The sequence below is a fragment of the Triturus cristatus genome, chromosome 7, assembly GCF_964204655.1.
Source record: "Triturus cristatus chromosome 7, aTriCri1.1, whole genome shotgun sequence".
Taxonomy (NCBI): domain Eukaryota; kingdom Metazoa; phylum Chordata; class Amphibia; order Caudata; family Salamandridae; genus Triturus; species Triturus cristatus.
The window spans coordinates 494063863-494091297 of record NC_140590.1 but is presented as its reverse complement, the minus strand read 5'-3'; the positions used below and the strand labels follow the sequence as shown (position 1 = coordinate 494091297).

Below are 27435 nucleotides of genomic sequence, written 5' to 3'. Positions count from 1 at the left end.
AAAATTGTAATATCATTTAACAACATTCCGGCGCAGGCTTTGATATTTTGTATGGAAGAGTTGTTTTTTTCCACTTTTTCTGAATCTCTGCCCTGGGCATTGCCCTGATCAATTTCTGTGATTTGAAAGGACCCTTGGTCAAGTTTAGTAGGTTTTGTGAAATTTTTTGAAATTTCAGCGTTCCCAGTTAGGAATCCGATGTGGGCTGCTTTGCCTGGGCAACTTTGTGATGTTTGCTGTGTGCCCAGTCTTTTCATGTGGATCGTACGAGTACGCAGTTTTTTATAAGCCATTTGGAGGAGAATAACAGAAGACAGATAATAGAGCTACTGATTACACTGTACTTTTACCTGAGTTCTTTGTCACTGGTGTACCGGTTTGAAATCGGATGTAGCCCGTTATGAGATGTTCTGTCTTAGCTAGGGATTTTTAGTTGGCGACAACCACCGTCACTTGAGAGACATTTGTGAGAGGCTACCAGTCACAGACTCTTGTTAGCATCACCCTTCCATTGTGATTTTCCCAAAAGTTATAGTGATCACCCCCTAACTTCCGCTCAGACCTCTCTCTACCTCTGGATGCTCCAATGGGACGGGAACAAAGGTTAGGTTTTGGGAGAAGAGGAGGGAAATGGGGAGGATGCTAGGTGGCTAAAGAGACAGCCCGGTTTACCTCCACTCCGACTTTGGATTGCTGTGGTTCACTGTAAGTCCTCGGTCTCTGGCTCCTACCACTGGTCCCTGCTGGTGTAGTTGCACTACAGCAGGTGCCTCTCTTTATCTGCTCCTTCTGCTGTCACAACAGATTAGTAGAATTTTACTGATATTTGACCCAAAAGATGCGAGTGGGGGTCAACAGGTTGGCGCAGGCTCCGGGCCGCCTCCCCGTCTACATGGGCACACTCTCCGCTCTGCCCTCTAAGGCGTAAGCACTCACTGAACGTTGATCGCCAGCTCCTCCCTCCCCCCCCCGGCTGGTGTTAAGTTTTATTTTCTATTTAAATTTTTTCCGTAGGGGTTGCTGGAGTTGTGGTGATTGCGGGAGTTGCGAGGGGGGTTGCGGGAGCCAATTCTACTCGTAAGAAATATGTGCTTCTGCCCCCGCCCTGCTCCTGAGTTAGCTCTCTGCTTGCTGCTCTCGCTCCCTCCTGCAGCGTTGTGATCTGCTCCTAGAGTTGGAGCTGTAAGGATGCTGTAAGGGTGCTCGATCGGCTGGCACGGCCGGACCAGCTGACACGAGATCATTCACGCTACGGCGGAGGGCTCTCTCGACTGCTCGCCTCCGCTCGCCTCACTCCACAGAGGCAATGGGAAAGCAAAACAAAGCCCGCAGGAGTGGCAGGAGCCGTAGATGGGTCCGCGGTAGGGTGACCAACTGGCATTGGTGCAAATTCAGGACGGTGAGTGTAAAAATTCTGGACAAAGGGTCAAAATACAGGACACAAATTCAGGACAGGAGGTCAAAATTCAGGACAAAACTTCAGGACAATAGGTAGGTTTTACAGACACATCAGAGGAGGTCGCACAATAGTATATAAGTAAGCCCAGCCATATCCAAACATATTCAGCCATTTGCAAATGATCGATGTATACTTCCATCGATCATTTCACTCATCCATCCCTTCATCCATCCTTTCACTCATCCATCCATTATCCATCCAGCCACCCTTTCACCCTATCCATCCACTCTTCTACCCATCCATCCATTCACTCAACCATCCAGCCATTTACCCTTTCACCCATCCAGCCATCCTTTCACTTACTCATCCATCCACCCAGTCACTCATCCTTCCACCCATCCACCCTTTCAGCCATCCATCCATCCTCCCTTTCTCTCTCCATCGACCCTTTCACTTAGCCATCCTTCCATCCATCCACCCACCCATCCATCTACTCATGAATCCATCCATTGACCCTATTACTCATCATCCTTTCTCTCATCCTTTTATCCTTTCACTCCTTCACTCATCTATTCATCCTTTTGTCCACCTACCCTCCCTTTCACTCACTCATCCATCCTTACATCCACCCTTTCACTCATCCGTCCATCCATTCACCCTTGCACTTATCAATTCATCAATCCATCCATCAATTCATCAATCCATCCATCATTTCACTCATCCATCCACCCACTCACTCATTATCCATCCTTTCACTCATCCATCCACCATTTTAACCATCCAGCTACCCTTCCACCCATACATCCAGCTATTTACCTTTTTTCTCATCCATCCTTCCACTCAATCAGCAATCCATCCATTGTGAGAAGTTGGCCTGGCATATGCTGGTCACTAGTTATAGTGGCCACCTTGCACCAGTCCAATTAGAATCTTATGGTAGATAGGTTTAAGACAACCTTTTATAGAAAGCTATCCTAGTGGTAGCTGTGGAGAACAGCCTTCAGGCTAAGTCTCTGAGGAATGTAAAGCAGCTTGTTTTACCTTATAATCTCTTGAATTACCAAATGAAAGGACACCACACAGGTATATATATCAAATATATATGTATTTATTTCTAGACACACTCTACTAATCTCTTTATGAGATTAGAAGCCAGGAACACATTCAAATATCAACGTTTCACAATAAGTTAAGCACAAATATGGCTGGGGCCCTAGGGGCGTACCAGACCATATACTAAAAAAGAGGTTTAGGAAGGTCGACTTGCAGAATGACAAGGCCTAGGGCCTGTAGAATCGCTGGGGCTTCACTAATGCAGTAAAAGCAGGTAAGTAACAGACCCACGGGAGACGCATGCAATTCCCTATTGATTACAATGGAGCAAGTCGCGGTTTGATTTTTAAAGTTTTAGGGTACTTCGTGGAAGTCTACAAGCAAGCCACTTACAAGGTAAGTAATTAGAGGGCCAACACACACTAGGGCACCGGAGTGCACGAGTTACCTTACCCAGGGAAGCCGGGTGCATAGGTGTCTTTTTTGGTGTCGGGTCGTGTCGCGTCGCTGTTTTCTATGGAGACCAAAGAAGATTTGCTGCTTGCGAAGACTGAAGTGTCCGGTGGAATCCAAGGCTGGATTCAAGATGTAGAAGACCTGAAAATTGAAGGGACAGTGTTCACAGTCACTTGCCAGTGACCTGGGGCCAGGAAGATGGATGCCCATGGATGTCGGGTGATTTAAGGTGATCAAGGGTGTTTTGACTCTTCGCTCACGAGGTCCAGGAGAGATCGACAATGACCAGCAGCTGGATTCGGAGTGTCCCACGACGTCTGCAGCTGACTGCGGTGTCGGCAACCGGATTGGAGCCAACAAGCCTTGGCAACAGCAAGCCTCGTGGAAAGTGAATTTAGTCTATGGTGCAGACCAGAAAGGTCTGAGGGACTCACCCAGCAAGGGTAAGTGAGGGCTGGCCTGGAGCAACCAGGGGAGCCCTTTGGCTTGTTCAGAAAGTCTTGGTGGGACCCACCAGCCAACGGGCAAGGGATTGCGAAGACGCCTCTTGAGGAAATGCTTCACAGGAGCCCACGGTCACTCGGGATGGGGTAGGCCTCTGATTTCCGCTGCACAACCTGCTGGAGGCTTGGGCCACAAATTTTCCAAAGCACAAGTTCGTAGAATGTCGTAAAGGGGTTGCACTCGACAATAGTGCACGGTTCCCAGGTATTGCAGTTCCTCGTCACTCGTGGGGTCCACTCGCCTCAGATTTGCTGGGGACTCACAATGGCCGTCGAGAAGTCAGGAAATCCACTTTTGGGGCTGCGGGGACTTCGGACTCCGGCGGGAGCGGTAAAGTTTGCGACCGTTGATTCAAGTTTTGGTGCCTGCCAAGCAGGGGAGTCACTCATTGACTCCAAGGGAGATTCTTCCGTTTTCCAAAGGTAGTGGAACGTCGAAGGACCAGGATTCTTCTTGTAAAGCGTCGTCCAGGGTTATCTACTTTTCAATGGCAAGGTTTCCTATCTTATACTGAAGATAGGGGAGGGACTTGCTCTATGACCACTCCTCTGGGAGCGTCAGGGTAGGGGGTGGTTACACCCACTTCCCTTTGTCCAGTTTTGCACCAGAGCAGGGACAGGTATCCCCTGAACCGATTTGAGCTGGCATATGCACAGAGGAGCCTACTGCTCCCCCAGTGAAGGACTTCAAAGCACTCTGGGAGTGCACCCACCCAGCCCCAATACACTAAATCCTGTCTGGAAGGTGGTGACACCTCCCTGTGACAGGATGCCTATTGATGGGCCTCCTCCACTGCGAGTTTCAGTCAGCAGCAGGAAGGGTAGCCCAGTGTCTGTGCTGGTGGCATCCATTTTGTGATGCCAGGGCTCTTTCAGATTTCTACCGTGTTACCACAGTAGGCACATGTCGTCCCCTCTAGAAGGGTGGGATCATGCCCTCACATCATGGACTGATGTGGGGGTATGATTCCAAGTTGTTTGACACCAAACACGACATGTATTGATGGAGTCATTCCAAAGTTAGCATTTATAATGCACTTATGGTTTAACCGCATCCACAAACAGCCACAGAGAATAGACTCTGCCAGCTACAGAGGGGCCCTGCTCAGGCAGAAGCACCCCCTCACATTGTAAACCAAGCACCCTGCCCTCAGGATTGATAGGGCCTGCCTTAGGGGTGACTGAAAGGCTTATATGTGTGTGTATGGTGAGATATAGAAACCTATACCTCAGTGAGGAGTGCTAACACTACCTCACCCAGGCTGCAGTAGCAGGCCTGTGGTGTCAGATTTAGTCTGCTTCCCACGGGTGGCATAATACATGCTTCAGCCCCTGGTAGGCCTGTGAAGTACCTATGCCCTTGGTACCTAGGGTACCATATACTAGGGGCTCATAAGGTACCACAGTATCCAATCACTAGTGCACCTAGTATGCACTCAAAGTTGTTTAGAGAGAACTGAGAGACTGGGGCCCTGATTAGCAGGGACACAGCCAGACTATAGCCAGAAACCAGTGTATACATCAGGAAAAAAAAGTGGCAACATAAATGCAGATCCTACTCTCCTACATCCATCCTCTCTCATTATCCATTTATTCAATCTTTCATTCATCCATTCACCCTTTCACTAATGCATCCAGCCATCCACTCATCCCTTCACTTACTCACTCGCTCACCTTTTCATATTAATTTTGAGCTGAGCCTTTTTGAGAAGAGTCCCGTCAAGAACTTCACCCTCGCTGCAGGAGCCATTCCAGGACTGGGACAGAAGCCACCCAGGGCTGAGCCAGGATCCACCACAGGGGGGACAGGAGCCATCACAGGTGGGGGGGGACAGGAGCCATCACTGGGGGGGTGGCAGTAGACATCACAGGAGGGGGAACATGATCCACCAGGGTGGGCACAGGGGTGGGCATGCAGTATTCTAGTGTCATCTTGGTCTCTTACAGGGTGGGGTAGGGCTCCTCACCCCCTCCTGGACAAGACAACGAGACGACAGGCTCTCTTTCTAAAATGTTAGCTTTGCCATCCCCCACTGTGATGTACAGTACTTAAATGAGATACTCCAAGAGAACTGATTTAACTGACTGTCCTCCATACTTTGTTAATCAGTGTGGGTGCGATTGTACCATTTCTTTATTTTATTACATTATAGACTGCATGTTGGAAGTACCCAGGTTTGCTTACAATTTAGTAACAGTAATTAAGCTCTGTGAAGAGAACCACGTGCTGCCTCGGTGTAATCAGGGCCAGTTCTACGATTTTTGGGGTCCTGGGCAGAAAGGGAATGTGTGAGGCCCCTCTAAATTTCAGAGACATGACGCATTCAGGGCTGTTTGCATCTGAATAGATTCCCCTGCTCCTGAAGCTGCAGCCCCTCCCTCTCAGTCACCTTCAAAGGTGTGAGGGTTGCCATCCCACTGTGCCTCTCCAATGCTGCCGGGTATCTGAGCTTTGGTACTGCATCGGAGTCTGTTACACCCGACCTCAACAGCATCGGAGTCAAGCAGGGAGGTGGGTGGAAGCTGTGCCGGCTTTAGGGTGGTGCGACCGCTGCCTGGTTAAAATTATGGACAAATGGCGTCCGTTAAAGAATCCTTCACGGACAACGGACAGACGGCCGAAATTACGGACTGTCTGTGAAATTTACGGACGGTTGGTCACCCTAGTCCGCGGGGGGCTACAGGCTGCAGCGGCTCTTTTGAGGATTTTGCAAGTTTCTGTCCGTGCCGTGCGCGGCAGCAATACAGCGTCCACCTCCTCTTCCCCTGCTCACTGCAACTGGCGGCCAATAGCAGACGGCAGACGCGAAAACACCTTTGGGTAATCAGGAAAAGCTCTAGTGAGGGGCTTGCAGGACGATTTCCCTACAGCCCCTGGGCGACTTCTGGAGGCATTCCTGGAACTCCAGGCACCCAAGGAGGGTTACCTGCTCTATCATGCAGACAGTACTCACCTCTTGCGCCACCAGTTTAATCAAATAATACTAGCCTGTCTGAGATTGTCAGGTCACTCGGAAAAGCATTACTCCACTCATTCCTTTATTATTGGGTAGCAACCACTACACTCAAAGTGGGCCACACTGCGAATCGTGTCATCCAATTAGGTAGATGGGAATCTCACAGCTTCAAACTGTACATCAGGCCCTGAGACTGGGACAAGCATTCAAGTGATGGTGTTCCTTGCCAGCTAGCAGAGGATACGAGCATCGACCACCGTACTCAATGTGCTCACTAAGTAAATAATGCGTAGATTTCCGTTTATGTGTCATATGTAATAAATGCAAACCATTTTCTTTTGCCGATGCAGGAGAAAAAAATCACTTTTGCTGCGCATGTTCCTTGAGCACCTTTCGAAATGAGGATAAAGGGTTTGTGGTTTGTGAAGTATGCACTGTATGACTGACTGTGCTATGAAACACTTGTCCTAAGTGTCCCCCTCCCTTCCTGTCTTATTTCATGCTAGCCGTCAGAATTTGGGTCATCAGACATTCCTTCATCACAAGGTCAGCACAGCGAGCATGGATACAGGCCTGGCAGCAGGGTTTCTCGAAATTGTGATGGCCGAATACAAGGATTTTTCATTGTTGGGATTGAAGGTAAGGAAATTTGCACTATAATAGTGTAGGCTGGTCAAGGTACGTTGGAGCCCCACTTTGGTGTGGTCCATGATGACTATGTCATACGCGTATTGAAGAATGTGAAGGGGCTATGGCCTAAGCGGGGCGGAACCAGACATCTATTCGACAGAGCTTTCCCCAAATCTGTTGTGTACAAGTTGAAAAGTAGGGGTGCCAACAGGCAGCCTTGTTTCAGACCTCCAGTGGTGCACATTTTGGCAGATAAAGATGTAGGTCCTGTTCTCGCTCGCACCCAGGTGTCAGAACAGAGGAAAACAATGGGCGTCAGGAGAGGGGAAGGAATTTCCCAGCTTGCTAATTTCATCCAGAGAGTGTCTGTCAACCTTATCGAATGTTGCGCTGAGATCGATAAAACTGCAGAACAATGGGGGTTGGTTCTGTTGGGATGTTTGATGACAGAGGGCGGATAATGCTGTAATATGGTCGGTAGTGGCAGCTCCTGCGCGAAAGCCAGTTTGGCAAAAAGGGAGCAGCTCAATTTCTTCTGCCCAGCTTTCCATTTTTTTCAATAGTATTCAGGAAAATGCTTTAGCTTCCAGATCTAACAGTGCTATTAGGCAGTAATTGCTTGGTTTTAGGGGGTCTCCTTTTTTAAAGATCGGGCATAATATTGATCCTCGCCAGGCTTCAGGTGTTTTGCCCAGTATGTAAACGGTGTTAAAAAGAGGAGTTAGTAACCCTGCCCAGTCTTCTGGGGCACACTGGAAGATCCCGGCTGAGAGTCCATTTAAGCCAGGCGCTCCACTGGCCTTCATTGCCTTTATTAGCTTTGCTATTTCCAAGGGTGAGATTAGGTCTTGGTCTACTTCTGATTTTGACAGACAACGCAGTTTAGAGTGATTGTGCTTGTTAGCAAGAAACAATTTGCTGACGTGGTTCTTCCAGTCTGATGCTGAAACCCTGTTTTCCTGTGATATCCCAAGTGAATTTAGGTTGTTTACGTACCTCCAAACAAGGACTGGAGATCTTTCTTTGAGCATAATAGTTTTTTCCATTCCTCCTTCTGTTGAGCTATTTTCAAGGCCCAGATAGCTTTTTTGTGGGCTTTCCGTGCTTCTTTTAAAGCTTTTAGATTTCTGGACGTCGGATTAAGCTTCCACAGGAGAGTGCTGCTCCTTGTTTTTTTCCGCGTGGGATTGAAGTTGAAACAGGAATTTCTTTGGGTGGCATGGTGTCTGCTGTGTGCACTTTGAGGGACCCCTACACCCCTGAAGAGATTCTGTGAAGGCTCTAGTTATGGAATCCCAGTTAGTAAGGAGTAGTTCACCTGGTTGGTCCATATGCCAAAGTCTCCCTTTGGGGAGCCATCTGCTCACCTGAGGCAAGAGGATGGGTAGCCACTTGATTCTCCTGACCAAAGTATGTGTTTCAGCTCCGTCAAGAAACCCAGCTCCTGGCCGTTGTCTGCCGTCAGATGATTTAGGTCCACACTTATGACTAAAGAGTTATGATCAGTTTCTTCATGGTTTATTATATCAAAACTTCAAAGATTTGACATAAAGATGTAATTGATTGTGGAAATTTTCTTAAATGTGTGCCACCTCTTATTCTCAAGACACATCTGGATCTGGTCTGCCGACTTTAAGCCAAATGACGTGAGAAGGTCATTGAGTTCTTCTAGTTCCTTACTCATTTGCAAAGCATTGTAGTGACTGCCAAGGGATTTGGTGTTAAAGTCCCCTGCCAGCATAACTTCATGAGACGGATGGGATTCAGTGATTTCTTTTATGCTAGTGCACAAGGAGCTCATGGCACAAGCTCTTTGGGTATTGCGAGGATTGAAATAACAGTTGATAAAGAGCAGAGGGAAGCCTTTCTTACCAATTTTTAGACCTTCTATGGCAAAGGCTTGCAGATCCCTGTGAGTTTGTAAAGGCGAAGAGTGTGAAATTATAGCTGATTGCTTAAAGTAAATCGAGAGACCCCCTGAAGGCCATCCAGAAAGGCTTGTTTTCACTGCTGGTTAAAACACTTCATAGAATCCGTATATTGCTGTGGGGTTCAATGACCACGTCTCCTGAAGACATAAGATGTTGTTGCTTATAAGGATTTCCCGACCAGCCTGGGACGGAACGTTGAAACCGGAGCCGCCACATTCCACGAGATAATAGAGAGATGATTAATTAATGCCTGCTTTCATGGCTGGAGGCATAAAGGTGCTAAAGAGGAGAACAAATCCATTTTGCTAGGTGGGGTAATAAAGATTGCTGCCCCTGGAGTTGCCAGCAGAATCCTCCCCACATGGTTCTGAGCTGCTGTTTGACAACTGATAGTCCTATCCTTGCTTCCACAGTGGACAATCAGGAGGTTGGATGTCTTTGTGGTCCTTAAAAAGCCAGTCATGAGTTGCACCCCACTCTCCCTTCAATATAGATCCCCTTGGGGGTGTTGTATTTTCTTAATGTAGGACATACGGGTATTTCCGTGGCCAAGAGAGTTCTAACTTGATGCCCCATTCCTCAAAAGTTGGGGCCTCCCTCAGTATGGTGTCTCTGGTTGCTGTTGAGTTACAGTTGGTAATTGTGGATTCTGATGTCGTTGTCCCTGGGATATGAACACATTTTACTGAGGTGAGTCCAGTTGAGGTTAGGTGTTCCAAGGATGGTATATGTTGGAATATTCGTAGAAGATTCCCTCTGGTTAAGATATTCAAAGGGCCGTTTGAGACACAGTGGGGGAGGAATGCTAATCCCACTCCGAGGTGATCTACCCCCTCCATCCAGCACCGTTTAAGCAAGATTGTGCTAATTCTCCTAGTTGCTAGGTAGGAGGTTCGACGCAATCTCTTGCTGGCGAGTCTCTGTGTTTGATGGTCCTGGAGGCCGTGGCCCTCTGCACTTGTTTATAATTGGTACTCGTATGATCGTATTGTGAGGGCCTGCTACTTTCCCCCTTATTTCCATGTCCTCAGTAGCCGATTTGTAGTGCAGAGATAAGAGTAATCACTCGTTTGTCCTCAGGGATAGGACCCTGTGGGATGACTCTAGCGGGTTCCTCGGTATTCATGCTCCCGCTAATCTGGCTTTCCTGGATCCGACCGTCATATCTCCTAGAGGCGACAGTGCTATCCTTCATATTTACATGTTGAAAGGCTGTTTGAGTGGGCGTCGCAGGTCTTATAGAGGTGGAGAACTGAGGAGTACTGATGGTGAGCACTCCATTTGATGAAGCCAGGCAGTGTGAATTAGAGGCAGGGCCGATGATAGTAGTTGATACTGTATATTGGCACGAACTGGAGCCCTAGTACCCCCTGTTTAGTTGTTGCATTCCCTAAGCAAGACTCGTGCACGATTACCTGTTCGGCACTGTGCCATGTGATGTCCTTTATGCAAGGTTGGGGGGGCAGTGACAAGGCACATGAGTTACCTTGCGCCTGATTAATTGTGGTTTGCATCATTTGTTTGCCTTTATTTCCTCTTAACTCAGAAGACAGTTGCGTTGGCAGGTTGCAGGCCTCTGGATGTATTTCTGCTATGTGATTTTTTGTGATTTCCCTCGAAGTTACTGCTTTTTTTGAGGCTCTGGTTGAAAATTGGGAAGAATTTAGTCTCACAGTGAAACACACATCATGAACTTGCCTCACAGTCATCTTTTACCACTGCGTGTACTTGTAGTTACCACGTTGCTTTAAATTAAATACTGAGGAAGTAAATCATAAAAGCAAATTACTCACCCCGCCATCTGATCCTCCCAAGGCGAGCCCTCTCTCTGCTAGCCTGCAGGTGAAAAATAATTCACAGCAATAACATATTAATTCCCTATTCAGAATTTACAAACGCAATGCATAGTTCTCTTTAAAATACTGTAATTGTAACATGTAATTAAGACACCCAGACACTCAGATTTTCATTTGTACTTATATTAAAAAAAGAAAAACGAATTAAATGTGTTCCATTGTAGTGTCTCTCCATGCTGTCAGGAATAACTGGCAGGCTAACACCGCTACATATAGACATCACTATGGGTCAAAAGAATGAAAAGGCTCATAAAGATGCGTAGGTGCACATGTTCTAGTCCTACAATGTGACTGTTGTGAGGCGAGCATTTTTTATTGTTTAGGACTACGTAGCAAACATAAACCCTACAGACATCAACCTTAATTGGCAAATAAATGCGGAAATATATTGGTTGCAACGTAATGTTTTTACTGGCCAGAAATAAAAATAGACACCAATAAAATTGGGGAAAAATAAACAAGTGTCAAAGCAGGTGAAAAAGTCAAAGAAATAAATACTACAAGATGAAGAGCCCTACATCTAATGCTCGGTAAGCAGATCTGTAAACTGAAATGTAATTGGAAGCAGTCAAGCCCTCGGATTTACCGTCTTCCAGACTATTACACGGCTAAACAAGCGGCATAGAGGCGCTCTGGGAGGCTCAGGGAGTCATTTAAGTAATAATCCAGGATGAAAGGTTACCACTGGTTTCTGTTAGTTTAAGGTAAACAAAGCCCGGGTATTACCGCTGCTTGCATTCACTGAAGATAAAAGGAAATATTTATAGCGAATAACATTGCAAATATACAACTTTTATTTGCTCCGATTTTTCACACGTCATCCTCGTCTCCTGGCCTAGATCCCACGGTAATAAATGCAAACACTCTTCACAGTTTCGCACCTTGGACTTCGCCCGAGTGCAGGGCCAAGTTACAAGAGCTAGAACTCACAGGGTCTGATGGAACCCCGAAGACTTCATAGGGAAGGATAACAATCACTGCGTTTATATACACGACACTGACAACAGAGCGACAGGCTCTTTGGACGTCTTAGTGCGACCAGGGGTTCCAATATTAAGCAACACATACATCCGGTTGTCACCTAAAACTCGTTTATCGATAATAATCCGACTCCGCGTGTGCTCATGTTTTCGGCCATCCTATCTACATCTCTCAAACAGTTATTTTCTAATGAAACAGGTTAATGTAAAGACCTACTATAGTTGTACGATGTACGACCTTTTCCTACCAGGACATGAGGTGCATAATTGTAATATAGTTGTATGAGCGCTTATTCTTGATTGGTCAGAGAAAAACATGCGGTTTTGAAGTCATACCGCATGGCCAGGAAGGACATTTTCACTCTGCATTAAAGTTGCTGGACTTCAGCTGCGATTGGTTCCTTAATAATTCAACATATGGGGAGACGGGAAGCATTAAACACAGTACCTCGGTCCACTGTTCTGGGAGGATCACGGAGTATAATTTGCCAATCCGATGTCCGGCAGAATCTCATTGCTTTGTTTAGTGTTTCTTTCGTTGGGACCATCCCCCACTCCCCCCTTCACAAATCAGACAGCATGGGGAGGTAATTAACAGCTTGGTGAGTTAACCACGCTGCTTCTAAGCGCATATTATGAGGGGAGAGGACTCTATCCTGCAGGCTTGTAGGAACAGAGCTCATGGTTCTGGCGGTCCCCTCAATGTACTCAACATGAAAGAAACCTTCAGTGAGCTGCTCTCTCAAAGCATAGGGGTTCATTTCACCCCTCACGGGTATTGTCTCCTGCATTACCCTTTTTGCAACAATGGCTCAATAAAATACAAAAAATAAAAAGCATTGGCAAGGAAATTGCCTTAAAAAAAGGCATTATGACATGTCGGTCGCGTAATTTTGTATGGCACATGCACAACGCAAACACGCCTGCAAAATAGCTAGACTAATTTTCTTTACTGAAGTGCCGGTAAGGAGCAAGCAACATGGAGGGCCCAGTGACACAGTGGTAAGATCTAAGCTGTGGGCTGCGCTGAGGGACATGAGGATGGATGAGGCCATAGTGGCGCTTTTGCACAACTTACCACGGGGCTTGAAGCGACGGTAGCATTTGGTCCATCAGGAGAATGCACTAAGCTCTTTAAGCTAGGGAGAGGGGTCCGCCAGGGATGTATGTTAGCTCCTTTCCTTTTTATTTTATATATAAATCAATAAGATCAGTTTTTAAGGGTTCAGTACAAAGACGTCCCAAGGATAGGACATAGAATGGTTCCCGCTTTGTTGTATGCGGATGATTCCATTCTTATTTCCTGCAAAGCAAATAGCCTGCAATTTTTATGAGACAATTTTTATGATTTTATGGAAATTTGGGCCTAAAAATTAATAATTCTAAATCATATACTATGACCTTAGGATCCATAGGCACCAAGACTAGAAAATATGTGTTAAAGGATAATACTATAGGCAAGGGGGACAGGTTCAGCTACTTGGGTATACTGTTTGAAGACAAATTGTCCTGGGTGCCATTACTGAAATCACATTCTCAATCCTTTAATGGGGCTGGCCTTCAGTATTGATGCTTTTTCTAGGCGCTTAGGCTATAATCATATAAAGTCTATACTACACCTCTATAGTGCTAAGTGTGTCCCAACAGTAACCAATGGGGCAGAAACCTTTGGTTACAAATCACCTATCTCAATACAAACAGCAGAAAAAAAAATATCTAAGGAAACTGTTACGAATCCCATAGAATGTCCCTGCAGAAATAGCTCATGAAGAGATAGGGGCAGGTTATATAGCTGACTATATAAGCTTGCGCCCGATACTTTTATGGTGCTGTATAAGGACTAAAAAAGAATGGGATTTTAACAGATTAATGTTAAGAGATTGTTTGAATTTGAATTATAGCTTGTGTATACCATGGCTGAGCTATATAAAAACAACCCTGTCAAATCTAGGTCTATAGAATGTTTTTAATTCGCCAGAGAAAATCTCCAAATCAGTTATTGCAGGAGTCAAGAAAGCATTTTATGGGTATTCTCAAAAAGTTAAAATGCAAGATTCACAGCGTAAACTTTGCTGCACACATTATGCTATGGTAAAATCTATTGATAAAATAGAATTTTATTTAACATTGGATATGCTGGTTAACCACAGAAGATTTCGAACATATTTTTATTTGAACATGTTCCCGCAGCTTGTAGCAGGGTGGCATAGGCCAGAAGACCCTCCCATATGTTCTTGTGATGAGTTCTCTGCACTGGACACTTTACATATCGTTGTAATATGTCCCAAATGGGCTAATCTGCGACAAAAGTATATTCGCCCATTACCTGTACATCTGAATTTTAATCAAGTGACAACCGCTCTCTTGTATCTAACATTTTTAGATAATTTTACTGTGTGTTAGTATGTATCGAGATTTTTAATAGCTGTGGATCATGCTTATGCTTGAGACTGACTCCGTATGGAACTTATTTTACGCAATGATATTAACTGATGTTCTTAATATACTTTTATGATTGTTTTTATTGTACTTTTATGATTGCCAATGTCAATCGGATAAAGTAATGATTGATTGACATCCCCGATGCTGTAGAGTACGCCTAAAGGAAATTACCTTAAAAAACAAAAGACACTATGACATGGCGGTCGCATCATTTTGTATGTCACATGCACAACGCAAACACGCCTGCAAAATAGCGAGAGTAATTTTCTTTATTGAAGTGCCGGTAAGGGGCAAGCAACATGGAGGGCCCAGTAAGGGTGTGGGGAACAACATGACAGGAGTTAAGCAATATTGCTTCGAGAAGGGAAGTAACAAGGAGGGCAGGGGAGGGGAAGTGAACCAATGGGCGACATAGGAGAGCAAAGGTGGGCAGAAGCAAAACAGAGGGCAGGGCTGGGAGGAGAAGCATTAGCAGAGAGAGGAGAGAACAGACAGGTGGTAGCAACAGAGAGAGAGAGAAGTTGTGGAGGAAGAAGCAAAGGGCAAGAGAGCAATACAGAGCATGCTGTGGAGAGGCAAGCAACATGGAAGTACAGGCAGGGCTTTAAGTGGGTCGGGTCCTGCCGGTGCTCAGCAGTTCTCGGAAGCAGGTGCTGAGACGGCTCCCTAGCATGCTCTCCATTATTGCCCTCACCCTCAAGTTGAAAAAAAGCAGTATTGCTCTTCACTGTATTTGACGCAACTTCAAAGACACTCGTTATAGTTCTTTCAGAGTCTCATCATTTCAGACCTGAAGCATTTTCAATATTAAATACAACAAAGCCTTAGTTGTTGCTTAGTTATTATATGCAACTAACAACCATTGACAACGCCAATAGTCCTGGCCTGTTGTATGTATATTGTTACTTGTTGTTTCATATATGCAATGACAGAAACAGCAAAATACCAGTTGGGTGGCACATTATGCTAAGCACAGATTTTTCACTAATGTGTTTTAAAGCCAAGCGCCTTTAAGAGACCCCTCCCAAGATTTTACAGACCACTTAAAGCCCTGAGTAGAAGGGGTTAGGAGGAGAAGCAATGGGTGAGAGAGGAGGGCACAGTTGGGGGAAGCAAGATAGATGGAGAGTAAGGAGGAAGAGCACCAGGCTAGAAAGCGAGCACGGAAAAGCACACGGGTGACAAAGAGAGCATGGAAGGGGGGGGGGGAGAGAGGCTCACTTCTTGAGACAGTTATAAAACACACACACACTCTTGGGGCATTTTTAATACAATCGAAGAAAACAGGTCTCTAAAAGTGACAAGGGGATGGACACAAATTTGACACAAATAAAGAGACACTGATTGACAAGGCAAGCCATCAAATATGAAGCAAATGAGAGTGAAAGAAAAGTCAACCAATGGTAAGCAATGGGTGGGCCCTAAGCCCCGTATGTTCTTGGTAAGTTCACAATATGTCTTGCAACTTACAACGTAAACGCTCTCTAGTAGGCACAACCAAAAAAATATTTCCCAATACAAAGATAGTAGTTGTGGTCCAAACTAAACATCCCCACTTAATTCAGTTAATTAGTATGCTCAATATATGCCACTGATGTGTCAGACAAAACTATTTGTGGGCATCTTGTTGTTATTTGGAGATATATATATATACATATATACACTGTTAGATGGTGGTTCTGACACTATGGGCCGCCCGGATTTTTCGCTTTTTGAGCACCTAATTGTTGAGCTTTTACTGTGGGGGAGCCTCATAAGTTGGGACTCACCCACAGTGAACTCAGGATGTAAGAGACTGCATGGGGATTTTACTGGTGTTCCCCTGGCTTGGCCAGGCCACTGTTCAGCAGCTGGAGTAAGGGACACCGGGCTGGTTACATGCAGACACATGTGTACATGCGTGTGCACACGTGTACGGGCTGCGCAGGGGAGATTCCTAGCGTGCGCAGTCCAGGAGCAGCTACAAAGTGAATGGTGAGGCAGCCCTTATGCAGTATTGGGTGGTGACATGGAATAGGCTTTATACACTGAAAAGAAACATGCCAGGGAAAGTCAGTGTGTTTTACTATGTTTTCACTTCATTATTCCCCTATGGGGATGTGGGGCCCATGGCTAGAATAACTTCCGTTAGGCCTACAGATTCCAGACACGCACTTAAGTCCAATGTAGCGAATGTGAAAATAGGTATTCTGCAGAGTCCAAAGTCATATTTGTACTGCTTTTGGGTCATCCAGAACTGTCATATTTCTCTGAGTCAGCCATGACCAGACCCAGGCTGAGGGCTGACCTCAGCTGGATGGATTGATAACCTTTCTTCCACAAGTTAGGGACTCCTCTCCACGAAGAGAATATGGGGGGGGGGGCTATAGGCTCATCGATTAGCCAGGCACCAGGCTGCACCAAGGAGGGAAGGCAGCGTGGGGGATGAGGCTTCAGAGACATGTGGACAAGAAGGAGGGAGCAGGGGCAGGGACGTGATGTGTCCTACCTAACTTTTAAAAAGTGCCTGCACAGGAAGAGAAGCTCTCTGGGGTGTGGTCTGCTGAGGCTGAAGGTGCTGGAGCCTGGCACAATGGGCAGTTGGAAGGAGAGACCCCCTGACTGCCCCAGGACCCTATCAGCACCAGAAGAAGAGCCCAGGACTGGTGCACAGAAGCAGGGGCCTCTGCGCAGGGAGAAGAGAGGCCCAGAAGGAGAGCCTGGCGAAAGGCTGAAGCAGGGAGCCAGTGAAGACAGCACACTGCTGAATCTACCCTCTCAGAGACCCAGAGGGCAGAGGAGAGTGTTCCCAGTGGCTGGGGCTGGTACAGAGGAGCATGAAGCGCCCCATAATGCCTCACCATTCATTTGGAAATCTGCCGTTTTGGTGCTTTGTGGCCCCCAGAGGAGGGGGGTCACCCTCACTTGTGAAAAGGTGCTAGGGGAGCTGCTGGAGAAGCGCAGTCTTCCCCCCCAGCACAAGGAAATCTGCTGTTTTGGCGCCTGGTGGCCCCAGAGGAGGGGGTCACCCTCATGTGTGAAAAGGGGTGCAGGGGGGCTGCAGGAGCACCGCAGCCTCCCCCAGCATAAAGAAGAACAGTCCACCCATAAGTTTCATGGGGCATCTGAAAGAATAACCCCTCAAGGGCTCAGCCAGCCTTTAACACCTTCTAGGCTGGACCTTATTTTCTACAGCGGAGGGTGTACTATGAGGTGCATCATGGAGTGAAGGGCTGAGTTGGAGACGTCTGGAGAAGGGCATCACCTGGAGGTGAAGTGGTGTAACTGCACCAAAATGCATTTACTATTGGTTATTTCTTTTTAGGTGGACTGGAAGTCACATGTGTATAGTGAAGTACCTGTGTAAGGTGATGTTAAGCTAAAGGGAGTTCTGTTGCTGGACCTTCCTGCTAGGGGGTCTGGCTGTATTTACGTAATCCTATGCTTTTACCTGTGATTCCTTTTAAAGTGAAGAGGCGCACTGCAGGAGAAGTGTAGTTGCCAGGAGTACTTCTTTTGAAGGGACTGTAAGTCACATGTGTAAGGAGATGTCATAAGCCAAGTGGGGCTATGTTGCCAGACAGTCCTGCTAGGGTGTCTGGCTGTATATGCGCAATCCTGTGATTTCATCTGTGATGCATTCAAATGATCAACCAAGATGATGAGTACTGTCATTCTAAAGTGTGCGTAAACATGGATTCTTGCTGCTGCGCTTAGGTGAAGACCCCAGACTGCTAGCCCTTAAGATACAGAGGTGCATACTTTATGGTCAGTAGGAGATGCTCAGTCAGGGTCATTTGTCACCAAGGCAGGTTTACCCCTTTTTAATGCTTGTTGGGGTAATGGGGTGGGTCGCCACTGGGATGGTACCAGTGCGCAGGGCCCTCGCTCCAGGTTATGTTCAACTATCTGCATTGGGGGCAAGTTGATGTGCATACATGAGAGTGGTGGTACTAGACCCCACCCTCTCTTTGCAGGAGGGGTGGAGATGTTATGCAATGTCACAAAGTAATTCCAACAGCTTATGTATAATTGTGAATTGGTGCATAGTATTGAGTAGTGTGTGTGTTTAATAAATGTACTCTTACTTTTATAAAGCAAAGTACAGACTGGACAATCAATTATTGAGTGTTATTTTTGTGCACCTGCAAATGGCGATACTAGCCCACACCACCTCCCTTGAGTAAGCCTCAGACTGCTCTGCAACGCTACCCTCTGAGAGTCAGGTGCTACAATTGGGTGTTTGGTTCCCAGTGAAGGACAAATGTAGTCATGTTATTTGTGCAGGCCTCACAGATGCTGCCTCGTTTTCCAACATCGGTGTCTAGCGGCGGGAAATGTAGTATCCCATTCTGGTGCGCATTTATAGCATTTGATAAGTCCAGTTTTACCACACATTACCTATGTAGCAATGAGCAAATGGAAGAGCGCAAGGCTCTGAGAAGGGTTCAAAGTTTTGGTTATGTGAACTAAAGGTACATATGTGTCATGTGAAGTTATTATGGTTTAAATGTAAGCTGTATTGATATGACAGCGCTATGTTGATTACAATGTGCTAGCGGGATGCTGCTTTCCAGGAAATGATTGCATACAAATGTTCTAAACCATATTGTACACCTTTGAACCCTAACACTACATACACTACACCTGCATGAGGAGGGTGTCTCCTCAAGAGATAGGGACAGCAACTGATACCTACATCACAGGTGGGGGTGTAGGGGTGGATTGACCTTCAAGGGGGACAGGAGAAGGAGGGGCCTCAGATATCCTTCCCCCACTGGAAGTTTCTTGCTAATGGCGCAGGCCAAAACCACTGGAAGGGTGGGGCAGGAGGTTTCTTTACCCCGGGTAGTATCACCCCAGGGGTTCCCATGGTGGGGGACCCCAAGAAACTTTTCCCACGGTGGGAGGAGGGTGTGGTAGAGTTGAGTGTCCGGCAGGTCCCCCAGGTTAACTGGTGGGGAGGTGAGCAACCCAGGGTTGGCCCCCAAGGAGGGTAGGCCTTGAGTGATGGTGTGTAGTGGTAGCCCCTAGGTACCCTAGGTGGGCTAGGTAACTGACCCAGTGGAGATCTGAGTGGGGGCAATGTGCTCCCTAGTTTCCAGGGGAAGGGTTAGTGGTGGACCCTGAGGTGTCGGGGTCGGGTGGCCGGTGACCAGTCCGGTAGGTCCGGTGGGACTTGAACCCCAGGACCTGGAGCTGGTGGAGGGAACCTGAAGTGGTGGCTGGGGCGATGCCTAGCCGGTAACCAGTCGGGAAGGTCTGGTGGGACTTGGACCCAAGGACCAGGAGCATGGGGGTGTTCCCCTAGCTCGAGGCAGGAGGTGGACTTCTGCCAGGTAGTACCACCCTGAACATAGGTGGGGCCTATCTTAAGTGAAAGGACCCTGTGTTTCGTGAAGGAGTGGTGCAGGCCTAGCCGGGATCTTTAGGGTCCCTGGCTAAGAGTGGTAGTACTACCCTGAAGGCAGGTGGGGCCTATCTTATGTGAAGGGACCTTGCTCTTCATAAGGGGTGGTGCAGGCCATCCAGGGACCAGGTAGGTCCCTGTGTGGTCTCCCAAGGCGCTGCAGGGAGACCGGGGAGAGCCATGAGAGGTGGGCCTGAGTCTAGCTAACTCGGGGCCCACAGGCTTTCTAAGGGTACTCCGGGAGGAGAGCGCGCCTCTCGGAGGGAAGGGTACATAGGCCCTGTTCTCGCAGCGGAGTGGAGGAAATGTCAGGATTGATAACCTTTCTTCCACAAGCTAGGGCCTCCTCTCCACGAAGAGAAGATGGGGGGGGCTACAGGCTCATCGATTAGCAGCTGTCACTGGGTGCCAGGCACCAGGCTGCACCAAGGAGGGAAGGCAGCATGGGGGATGAGGCTTCAGAGACATGTGGACAAGAAGGAGGGAGCAGGGGCAGGGACGTGATGTGTCGCTGTTTGATAGGACCAAAAGAGACTTCCTGCCAGCCCCCTACTCAACTTTTAAAAAGTGCCTGCACAGGAAGAGAAGCTCTCTTGGGTGTGGTCTGCTGAGGCTGAAGGTGCCGGAGCGTGGCGCAATGGGCAGTTGGAAGGAGAGACCCCCTGACTGCCCCAGGACCCTATCAGCACCAGACGAAGAGCCCAGGACTGGTGCACAGAAGCAGGGGCCTCTGCGCAGGGAGAAAAGAGGCCCAGAAGGAGAGCCTGGCGAAAAGGCTGGCGCAGGGAGCCAGTGAAGACAGCACACTGCTGAATCTACCCTCTCAGAGACCCATAGGGCAGAGGAGCGTGTTCCCAGTGGCTGGGGCTGGTAAAGAGGTGCATGAAGCGCCCCATAATGCCTCGCGAGGCATTTGGAAATCTGCCGTTTTGGTGCTTTGTGGCCCCCAGAGGAGGGGGTCACCCTCACTGGTGAAAAGGTGCTGGGGGAGCTGCTGGAGAAGCGCAGTCTTCATCCCCCCCAGCACAAATAAATCTGCTGTTTTGGCGCCTGGTGGCCCCAGAGGAGGGGTCACCCTCATGTGTGAAAAGGGGTGCAGGGGGGCTGCAGGAGCACCGCAGCCTCCCCCAGCATAAAGAAGAACAGTCCACCCATAAGTTTCACGGGGCATCTGAAAGAATAACCCCTCAAGGGCTCAGCCAGCCTTTAACACCTTCTAGGCTGGAACTTATGTTCTACAGCGGAGGGTGTACTATGAAGTGCATTATGGAGTGAAGGGCTGAGATGGGGATGTCTGGAGAAGGGCATCCCCTGGAGGTGAAGTGGTGTAATTGCACCGAAATGCATTTACTATTGGTTATTTCTTTTTAGGTGGACTGGAAGTCACATGTGTAAAGTGAAGTACCCGTGTAAGGTGATGTTAAGCTAAATGGAGTTATGTTGCTGAACCTTCCTGCTAGAGGGTCTGGCTGTATTTACGTAATCCTATGCTTTTACCTGTGATTCCTTTTAAAGTGAAGAGGCGCACTGCAGGAGAAGTGTAGTTGCCAGGAGTACTTCTTTTGAAGGGACTGTAAGTCACATGTGTAAGGAGATGTCATAAGCCAAGTGGGGCTATGTTGCCAGACAGTCCTGCTAGGGTGTCTGGCTGCATATGCGCAATCCTGTGATTTCATCTGTGATGCCTTTAGGGGCTGTAATTGCAATGCATTCAAATGATCAACCAAGATGATGAGTACTGTCATTCTAAAGTGTGCGTAAACATGGATTCTTGCTGCTGCGCTTAGGTGAAGACCCCAGACTGCTAGCCCTTAAGATACAGAGGTGCATACTTTATGGTCAGTAGGAGATGCTCAGTCAGGGTCATGTGTCACCAAGGCAGGTTTACCCCTTTTTAATGCTTGTTGAGGTAATGGGGTGGGTCGCCACTGGGATGGTGCCAGTGCGCAGGGCCCTCGCTCCAGGTTATGTTCAACTATCTGCATTGGGGGCAAGTTGATGTGCATACATGGGAGTGGTGGTACTAGACCCCACCCCCCCTTTGCGGGAGGGGTGATGATGTTATGCAATGTCACAAAGTAATTCCAACAGCTTATGTATATTTGTAAATTGGTGCATAGTATTGAGTAGTGTGTGTGTTTAACCCCTTCGGTGCTCATGACGGAACGGTTCCGTCATGAGCCACGGTTGAGCTGTGCTCATGACGGAACCGTTCCGTCATGACCCCGCCCGCGCAAGATTCCGTCAGCACAGCGGCGGAATCTGCGCAGCATGGAAGGGGTTAATAAATGCACTCTTACTTTTATAAAGCAAAGTACAGACTGGACAATCAATTATTGAGTGTTATTTTTGTGCACCTGCAAATGGCGATTACTAGCCCACACCACCTCCCTTGAGTAAGCCTCAGACTGCTCTGCAACGCTACCCTCTGAGAGTCAGGTCCTACAATTGGGTGTTTGGTTCCCAGTGAAGGACAAATGTAGTCATGTTATTATTGCAGGTTTCACAGATGCTGCCTCGTTTTCCAACATACACATACATATACATACATACATTATCTACTGGCGGTCGCCAGTAGATAGTTATAGTTAGGACCGTGTTTCCATAGGAAATCTCAAAATTCTATTTTGAATAACTTTGGCGCCGGTTGACGAATCCTCGCAAAATTTTCAAAACTAATGGGGCGCTCCGCTCAGCTCCTACCCTGAAAGTCTCGGGGGGATTTGTCAAGCGGGGGCCGAGAAAAAAGGGGGGTCCCAAAACGCGTTTTCCCCATGCATTTTCCCATAGGACCTTTAGTCGAAGGTACAGCCCGAACGGCTGAACAGAATTACTTGAAATTTGGCAAAGAGGTAGTCCTCAGGTCAGGGATGTGCCTTTTGCATATATGGAGTCAAAGTGAGAAAACTGCAGTTAAAGTACATAAATATCTATAGCCGCGCACCGTGCGCGCACGGTTACGCGCACACTGACGTGCGCGAGCGTAATTCTGATTGGTGGTTACATGTCAGTCAACGTTTGAATCGGTCGAAATCAGGAAGTGTCGGCCGCCATTTTGTTTGTTTTGAGTGCGAGAGTGAAAAAGGAAGGTGGCGAACGTGAAAAGGGGGCTGGGTAGAGAGTTCCTGACCCCCTAGCCTTTGTCAGGGGGTCCCTGAAGGACCCCGAAGGCAGAAAAAAACATTTTAATTTTTTTTAAAAAATCGCGGGGTGCGTGCACCGTGCACGCAGAAAAACCATAAAAAAAAATAATAATTTTACATATATAAAAAATATAATAATAAATACATAACTTAGCATTTAAAAAACCTTACAAATTCACTGAAAAAACCATGGGTTTCACACACGTTATAGTTAGGAATTAGCATTTAAAAAACCTTGCAAATTCACTTAAAAAACCATAGGTTTCACACATGTTATAGTTAGGTGGACATTTCACTCGTAAAAAAACAATGAAATTACCCCGTTATAGTTAGTTCAGATAACTATAACTCGCGCGACCGCCACTCTATCAAAAGGATGATGTCATCAGTGATGTCATGAGTGATGCCACTGACCATGTCATGAGTGATGTAATATGTGACGTCATGAGCAGTGGATTGCGGGCGCGCGAGTTATAGTTATCTGAACTAACTATAACAGTGAAATGTCCACCTAACTATAACATGTGTGAAACCTATGGTTTTTTAAGTGAATATATATATACATACACACACACACACACACACATATATATATATATACACATACATATATACACATACATATATATTGTTGGACTTGGCCTTTTGGCAGGTTCACCCCAATACTTTATGCATTCTCCGAGCCTTTTCCTGTAACCTGGTGTTGGTGGTTTTAGGCCTCTGGGCACTTTAGCACTGTGGTCCAGTGTAAAGTGCGTGCGCTCTATGTACATTAGTGAGATTGGTCTGCCCTCCCATAGGAAAGCATTGGGGATTTCCTCTTCAGTGTGTGTCAATGGTAATTCATGGTGTGGGAGGAGCAGTGAGGTCAAGTCTGGTATGGTTGGAATTGTAATAATCACTGCTGCACAATGGTGTGCGCAGATATATTATGACTACTTGGGAAATACCACTTTTAGAAGTTGGCATTTCTGTATGCTATGTGTCTGCCTGCCTGATGTGAATTGCATGTCTGGCTTGTGAGTGACAGGGGCTGGGAGGTGTGTGTGGCTCCAGGAGGGGCAGGCTGAGTCAGCGCTAGGCTGAATGGGACACCTCGGCTGGGAGCAGTGGGAGGAGTAATCCCTTAACTCTGAATAGGACTGTGCCCAGCCTGTACAATGCTGGCTCTGCCCCCTATGGTGCGTCTGATCACCTAGCCCCCACCTGACAAAGGGGAAGAGGAGTTGGAAAAACAAAGTGCTTCAAATCCCCCCTGAACCAGTTGCATCTGGTTCCGCCATGCCCTTCACTGCAGACAAAGGAAATGTTGGTATAAGTAGAAGGGCTGTGACCCCATGAAGATGTTCAGTCCTTGTTCCTGAATCCTGCCGGGGCGTGCTGCTGCTGGGGCCCGGGGGGGCTGCTATGAGGGCTTGCCTCCCAGGACTCTGCATTGCCCCTTGATCCCTAAAGGAACTTTTTGCTTGGGACCTTTTACTTGGCTGTGACACCATGAAGGGGTGTGCTTGTGCCCCCTGACTGTTGATTGAATTTAGCGCCTGGTGAGCGCTAGATTATTCATTGCTGGATTCCTTGTCCAGCCTTTGTGCCAAGAAGAAGGCCTTCAGCCTTGCCCAGACAGGAGAAGAGGAGCGCTTTACATTTAAAGTGCCCGTGAGAGGGCAAGGGCCTTGCAGCGCTGTGCTGCAACCTCTAGAGAGGGAATCCCGACGTAGGGATTCCCCCGCATTTATAGGTCTATCTCGTAGAAGGAACCCACCCTGCGTTCTTGTTATTGATTTGGCGGGTGCCCACCCCGCGACTGTGCTGATTTACGGCGGTTTCAGGAGAGGAGCGGGTGCCCACCACGCACTGCGGCCAAAAGAAAGAAGTCACCGCCGCGACCCGTATTGGTGAACCGGAAACCAGGCGCCCGCGCCTGACTGTGAACGGGGCCTGGTGGGCTCCACTTCCGTTTCCCCCTGCCTAGGGGAAACCATGCAACGCCTCGCGGGTTCCCCGGTGAAGTCCCGGTCCCAAGAAGGGGGACCGGGCAAAGAGAGACCGGCCGCACCGCCCTTGTGGTGGGGCTCCCGTGAGGTGAGGAGAGCCCCGCGTGCAGTCTGCCAGCTGGCCAGGAGTCCCGATGTTGGAGCCTCAAGAGGCTCCTGGGACCGCAGATGAGACTGGCACTGGAGGAGGAGCCCAGAGTTATCCCGGTGAGTCAGGCTTCCTTGTGGCCGATCGTGGATGCCCCCCCCCCGCCAGAGGAGGCACCAGAAGAGCCCCGGTGAGTGGGGAAACCAGAGCTGAGTTTTGTACCCCCTAAGGCACAGTTGGTGCCGATCTTGGAGGAGCAGGGCTGCGTCGCCAGAGCGCGGGCAGCCCCAACAAAAAGTGGGCAGTTTCTGAGAGAGGGCCTCTTTGGTTATTTACAGCTGCCCCACCATAGCGGGCAGCTGCAACGTTGGCGCAATTTGATTAGAGGAGTCCCACGAGGGCTCCAAAGGCACAGTGAGTGCAAGGGCTGTTTTTCTAGACACAGCTGCACCGCTGTGGCATTTTTGGTTTTAAGGAGAGGCACAGTAAGTGCCCAGGTCCACGTTCTACTCCACAGCTGCCCAGCAAGTAGTGAGCAGCTGCTACGTTTAGGTTTGTGCAACTGCGCACTGTTGATTGCTGCATTGGCAGCCAGAGGGCTAATGGAATAGCCCTGGAGAAGCTCTAACATTTCTGGACATTTGCGCTCCAGTGAAAGGCCCGGTGGCCCGGTGGCCTGGGGTCAGTTCTGTGGTTAGGCCTAATAGGTTTATTCCTAGTAGGTAAATACCCTTTACAATGAATCCTTTATCACAAATACTTTTACCCGCATCCCTTTTCAACGCATTGTAATTTATTACGATGACTTTTACCCCACAAAGACTTTCACCCCGCAATCCATTACAACGAATATACTTTTACAACGAATATTCTTTGTAATGGTATGCAGATACAAATTTCAAACTTAGAGGATGATGCATCATTTAAACTTTGCCTAGGAGTCCAGGATAAACGCGATGAAACAACGGAATGAGCAAGCACTATCTCACCTTCATGCACACCGCTCCGGAACCAGCTCGCAGACCCACACCGTCATGGTCATGTTGGAGGACGACCTGTCCTACCAATCTGGAAGCGCGTAATAAGGTCTGCGGAGGCAGTGCGCAGCGTCAATTAATCCCTTTTTTATGTTTATGCCTGATTATGACGAAAGCGCAAACACGTTAAATGATTTACTTTACAGAGCGTCTACAACGAGAACGGCTGCAGGAGAGATCTGCTTAAAGGTAAGAAAGAATTTTATGAGATTCATTTATTTGGATAGTAAGAGAGTTAAGGAGTTACGAATAAAAAATGCAATAAAATTGTATTACTATTAAAAAATATATTTATTGAAGATTTCCAGTAGTGACTAAATTTAAAAAACTGATTTCCACATTGAATTTCGTTGCTCTAGCATGCGTTGTAAAAATCAGTGTGCTAAATGTACTTTAAATGATTGAATACAATTTTCGTTGTGTTTGCTTCGGTTTTAAAGGATGCGGGGTCATGGCCTTTGCGTTGAAAAAAATTTGTTGTAACGGTATGCGGAGTGTTAGGCTGCGGGGTAACGTCGTATATTTTTCCTAGTATGGTACCTGCCTATGATTATGCTTATGCCTGATCTACCTTGATTATTATCAGATAACTATAACTCGAGCGACCGCCACTCTATCACAAGGATGATGTCATCAGTGATGTCATGAGTGATGCCACTGACCATGTCATGAGTGATGTAATATGTGACGTCATGAGCAGTGGATTGCGGGCGCGCGAGTTATAGTTATCTGAACTAACTATAACGGGGGAATTTCAATGGTTTTTTACGAGTGAAATGTCCAGCTAACTATAACATGTGTGAAACCTATGGATTTTTAAGTGAATATATATATACATACATATACATATATATTTATATACATACACTATATAGATAGATAGATAGATAGATAGATAGATAGATAGATAGATAGATAGATAGATAGATAGATAGATAGATAGATAGATAGATATCCTTCAGTTTCTGCTCCCTTCGCCTTCCCTCGCCCTGTGCAGTGGATCGCTTGCAGCCGGCGGAGCGCGCTGGACATGGTATTTCCAAACTCAATTCAATAAAGCAATCACTCAGAGGCTTTGCAATTCACCATATGGGGACAGCAGTAAGAATTATAATTAGGGCTCCTGGTTTTATGGTATTTATTTTTTTGCCATTTCCGTCTGTATTTATCAATATTTATTTTTTCAGCATTTTATCTGTATTTATCCATATTTATTTTTCCCACAAGTAAAAGACAACGCTGCAGCTAGTATTTTTCCACATTTATTTAAATTGACAAGAAGTGTATTTGTGAGGGGGTGGGGCAAATTTTACTATTTTCGTTGTAGCATTGAAAACTACTTTTCTTGAGAAGCTATCACCAACAGGTGTGTGTGGGGGGAAGGCAGTTCATGGGACTTTATTTCTTGTTTACTTATTTAAAAAATGTATCTATTTAAAAATTATATAGACTGGATAATTGTAATTTTAAGTTTGTTTTGCCATGTTGGCATAATATCCAACTTAATTAACTAAACTGAAACTGCACGCTCAATAAAACATTAATAAATCCTGATGTAGTGTGGGAACAAAACTAGG

The 27435-nt window shown here is 47.1% G+C and overlaps 1 protein-coding gene across 4 annotated transcripts in view; it reads right to left on the bottom strand.

Annotated features, from left to right (window-relative positions):
* Positions 1–27435, bottom strand: part of OGFOD3 (2-oxoglutarate and iron dependent oxygenase domain containing 3) — a 1085915-nt gene that overhangs the window by 576990 nt on the left and 481490 nt on the right. For all 4 annotated transcript variants that reach the window (XM_085616866.1, XM_085616868.1, XM_085616865.1 and 1 more), the window contains one exon: positions 10723–10765. In XM_085616866.1, the coding sequence (XP_085472992.1) occupies positions 10723–10765 (43 nt within the window). The remainder of the gene's footprint in view (positions 1–10722; positions 10766–27435) is intronic.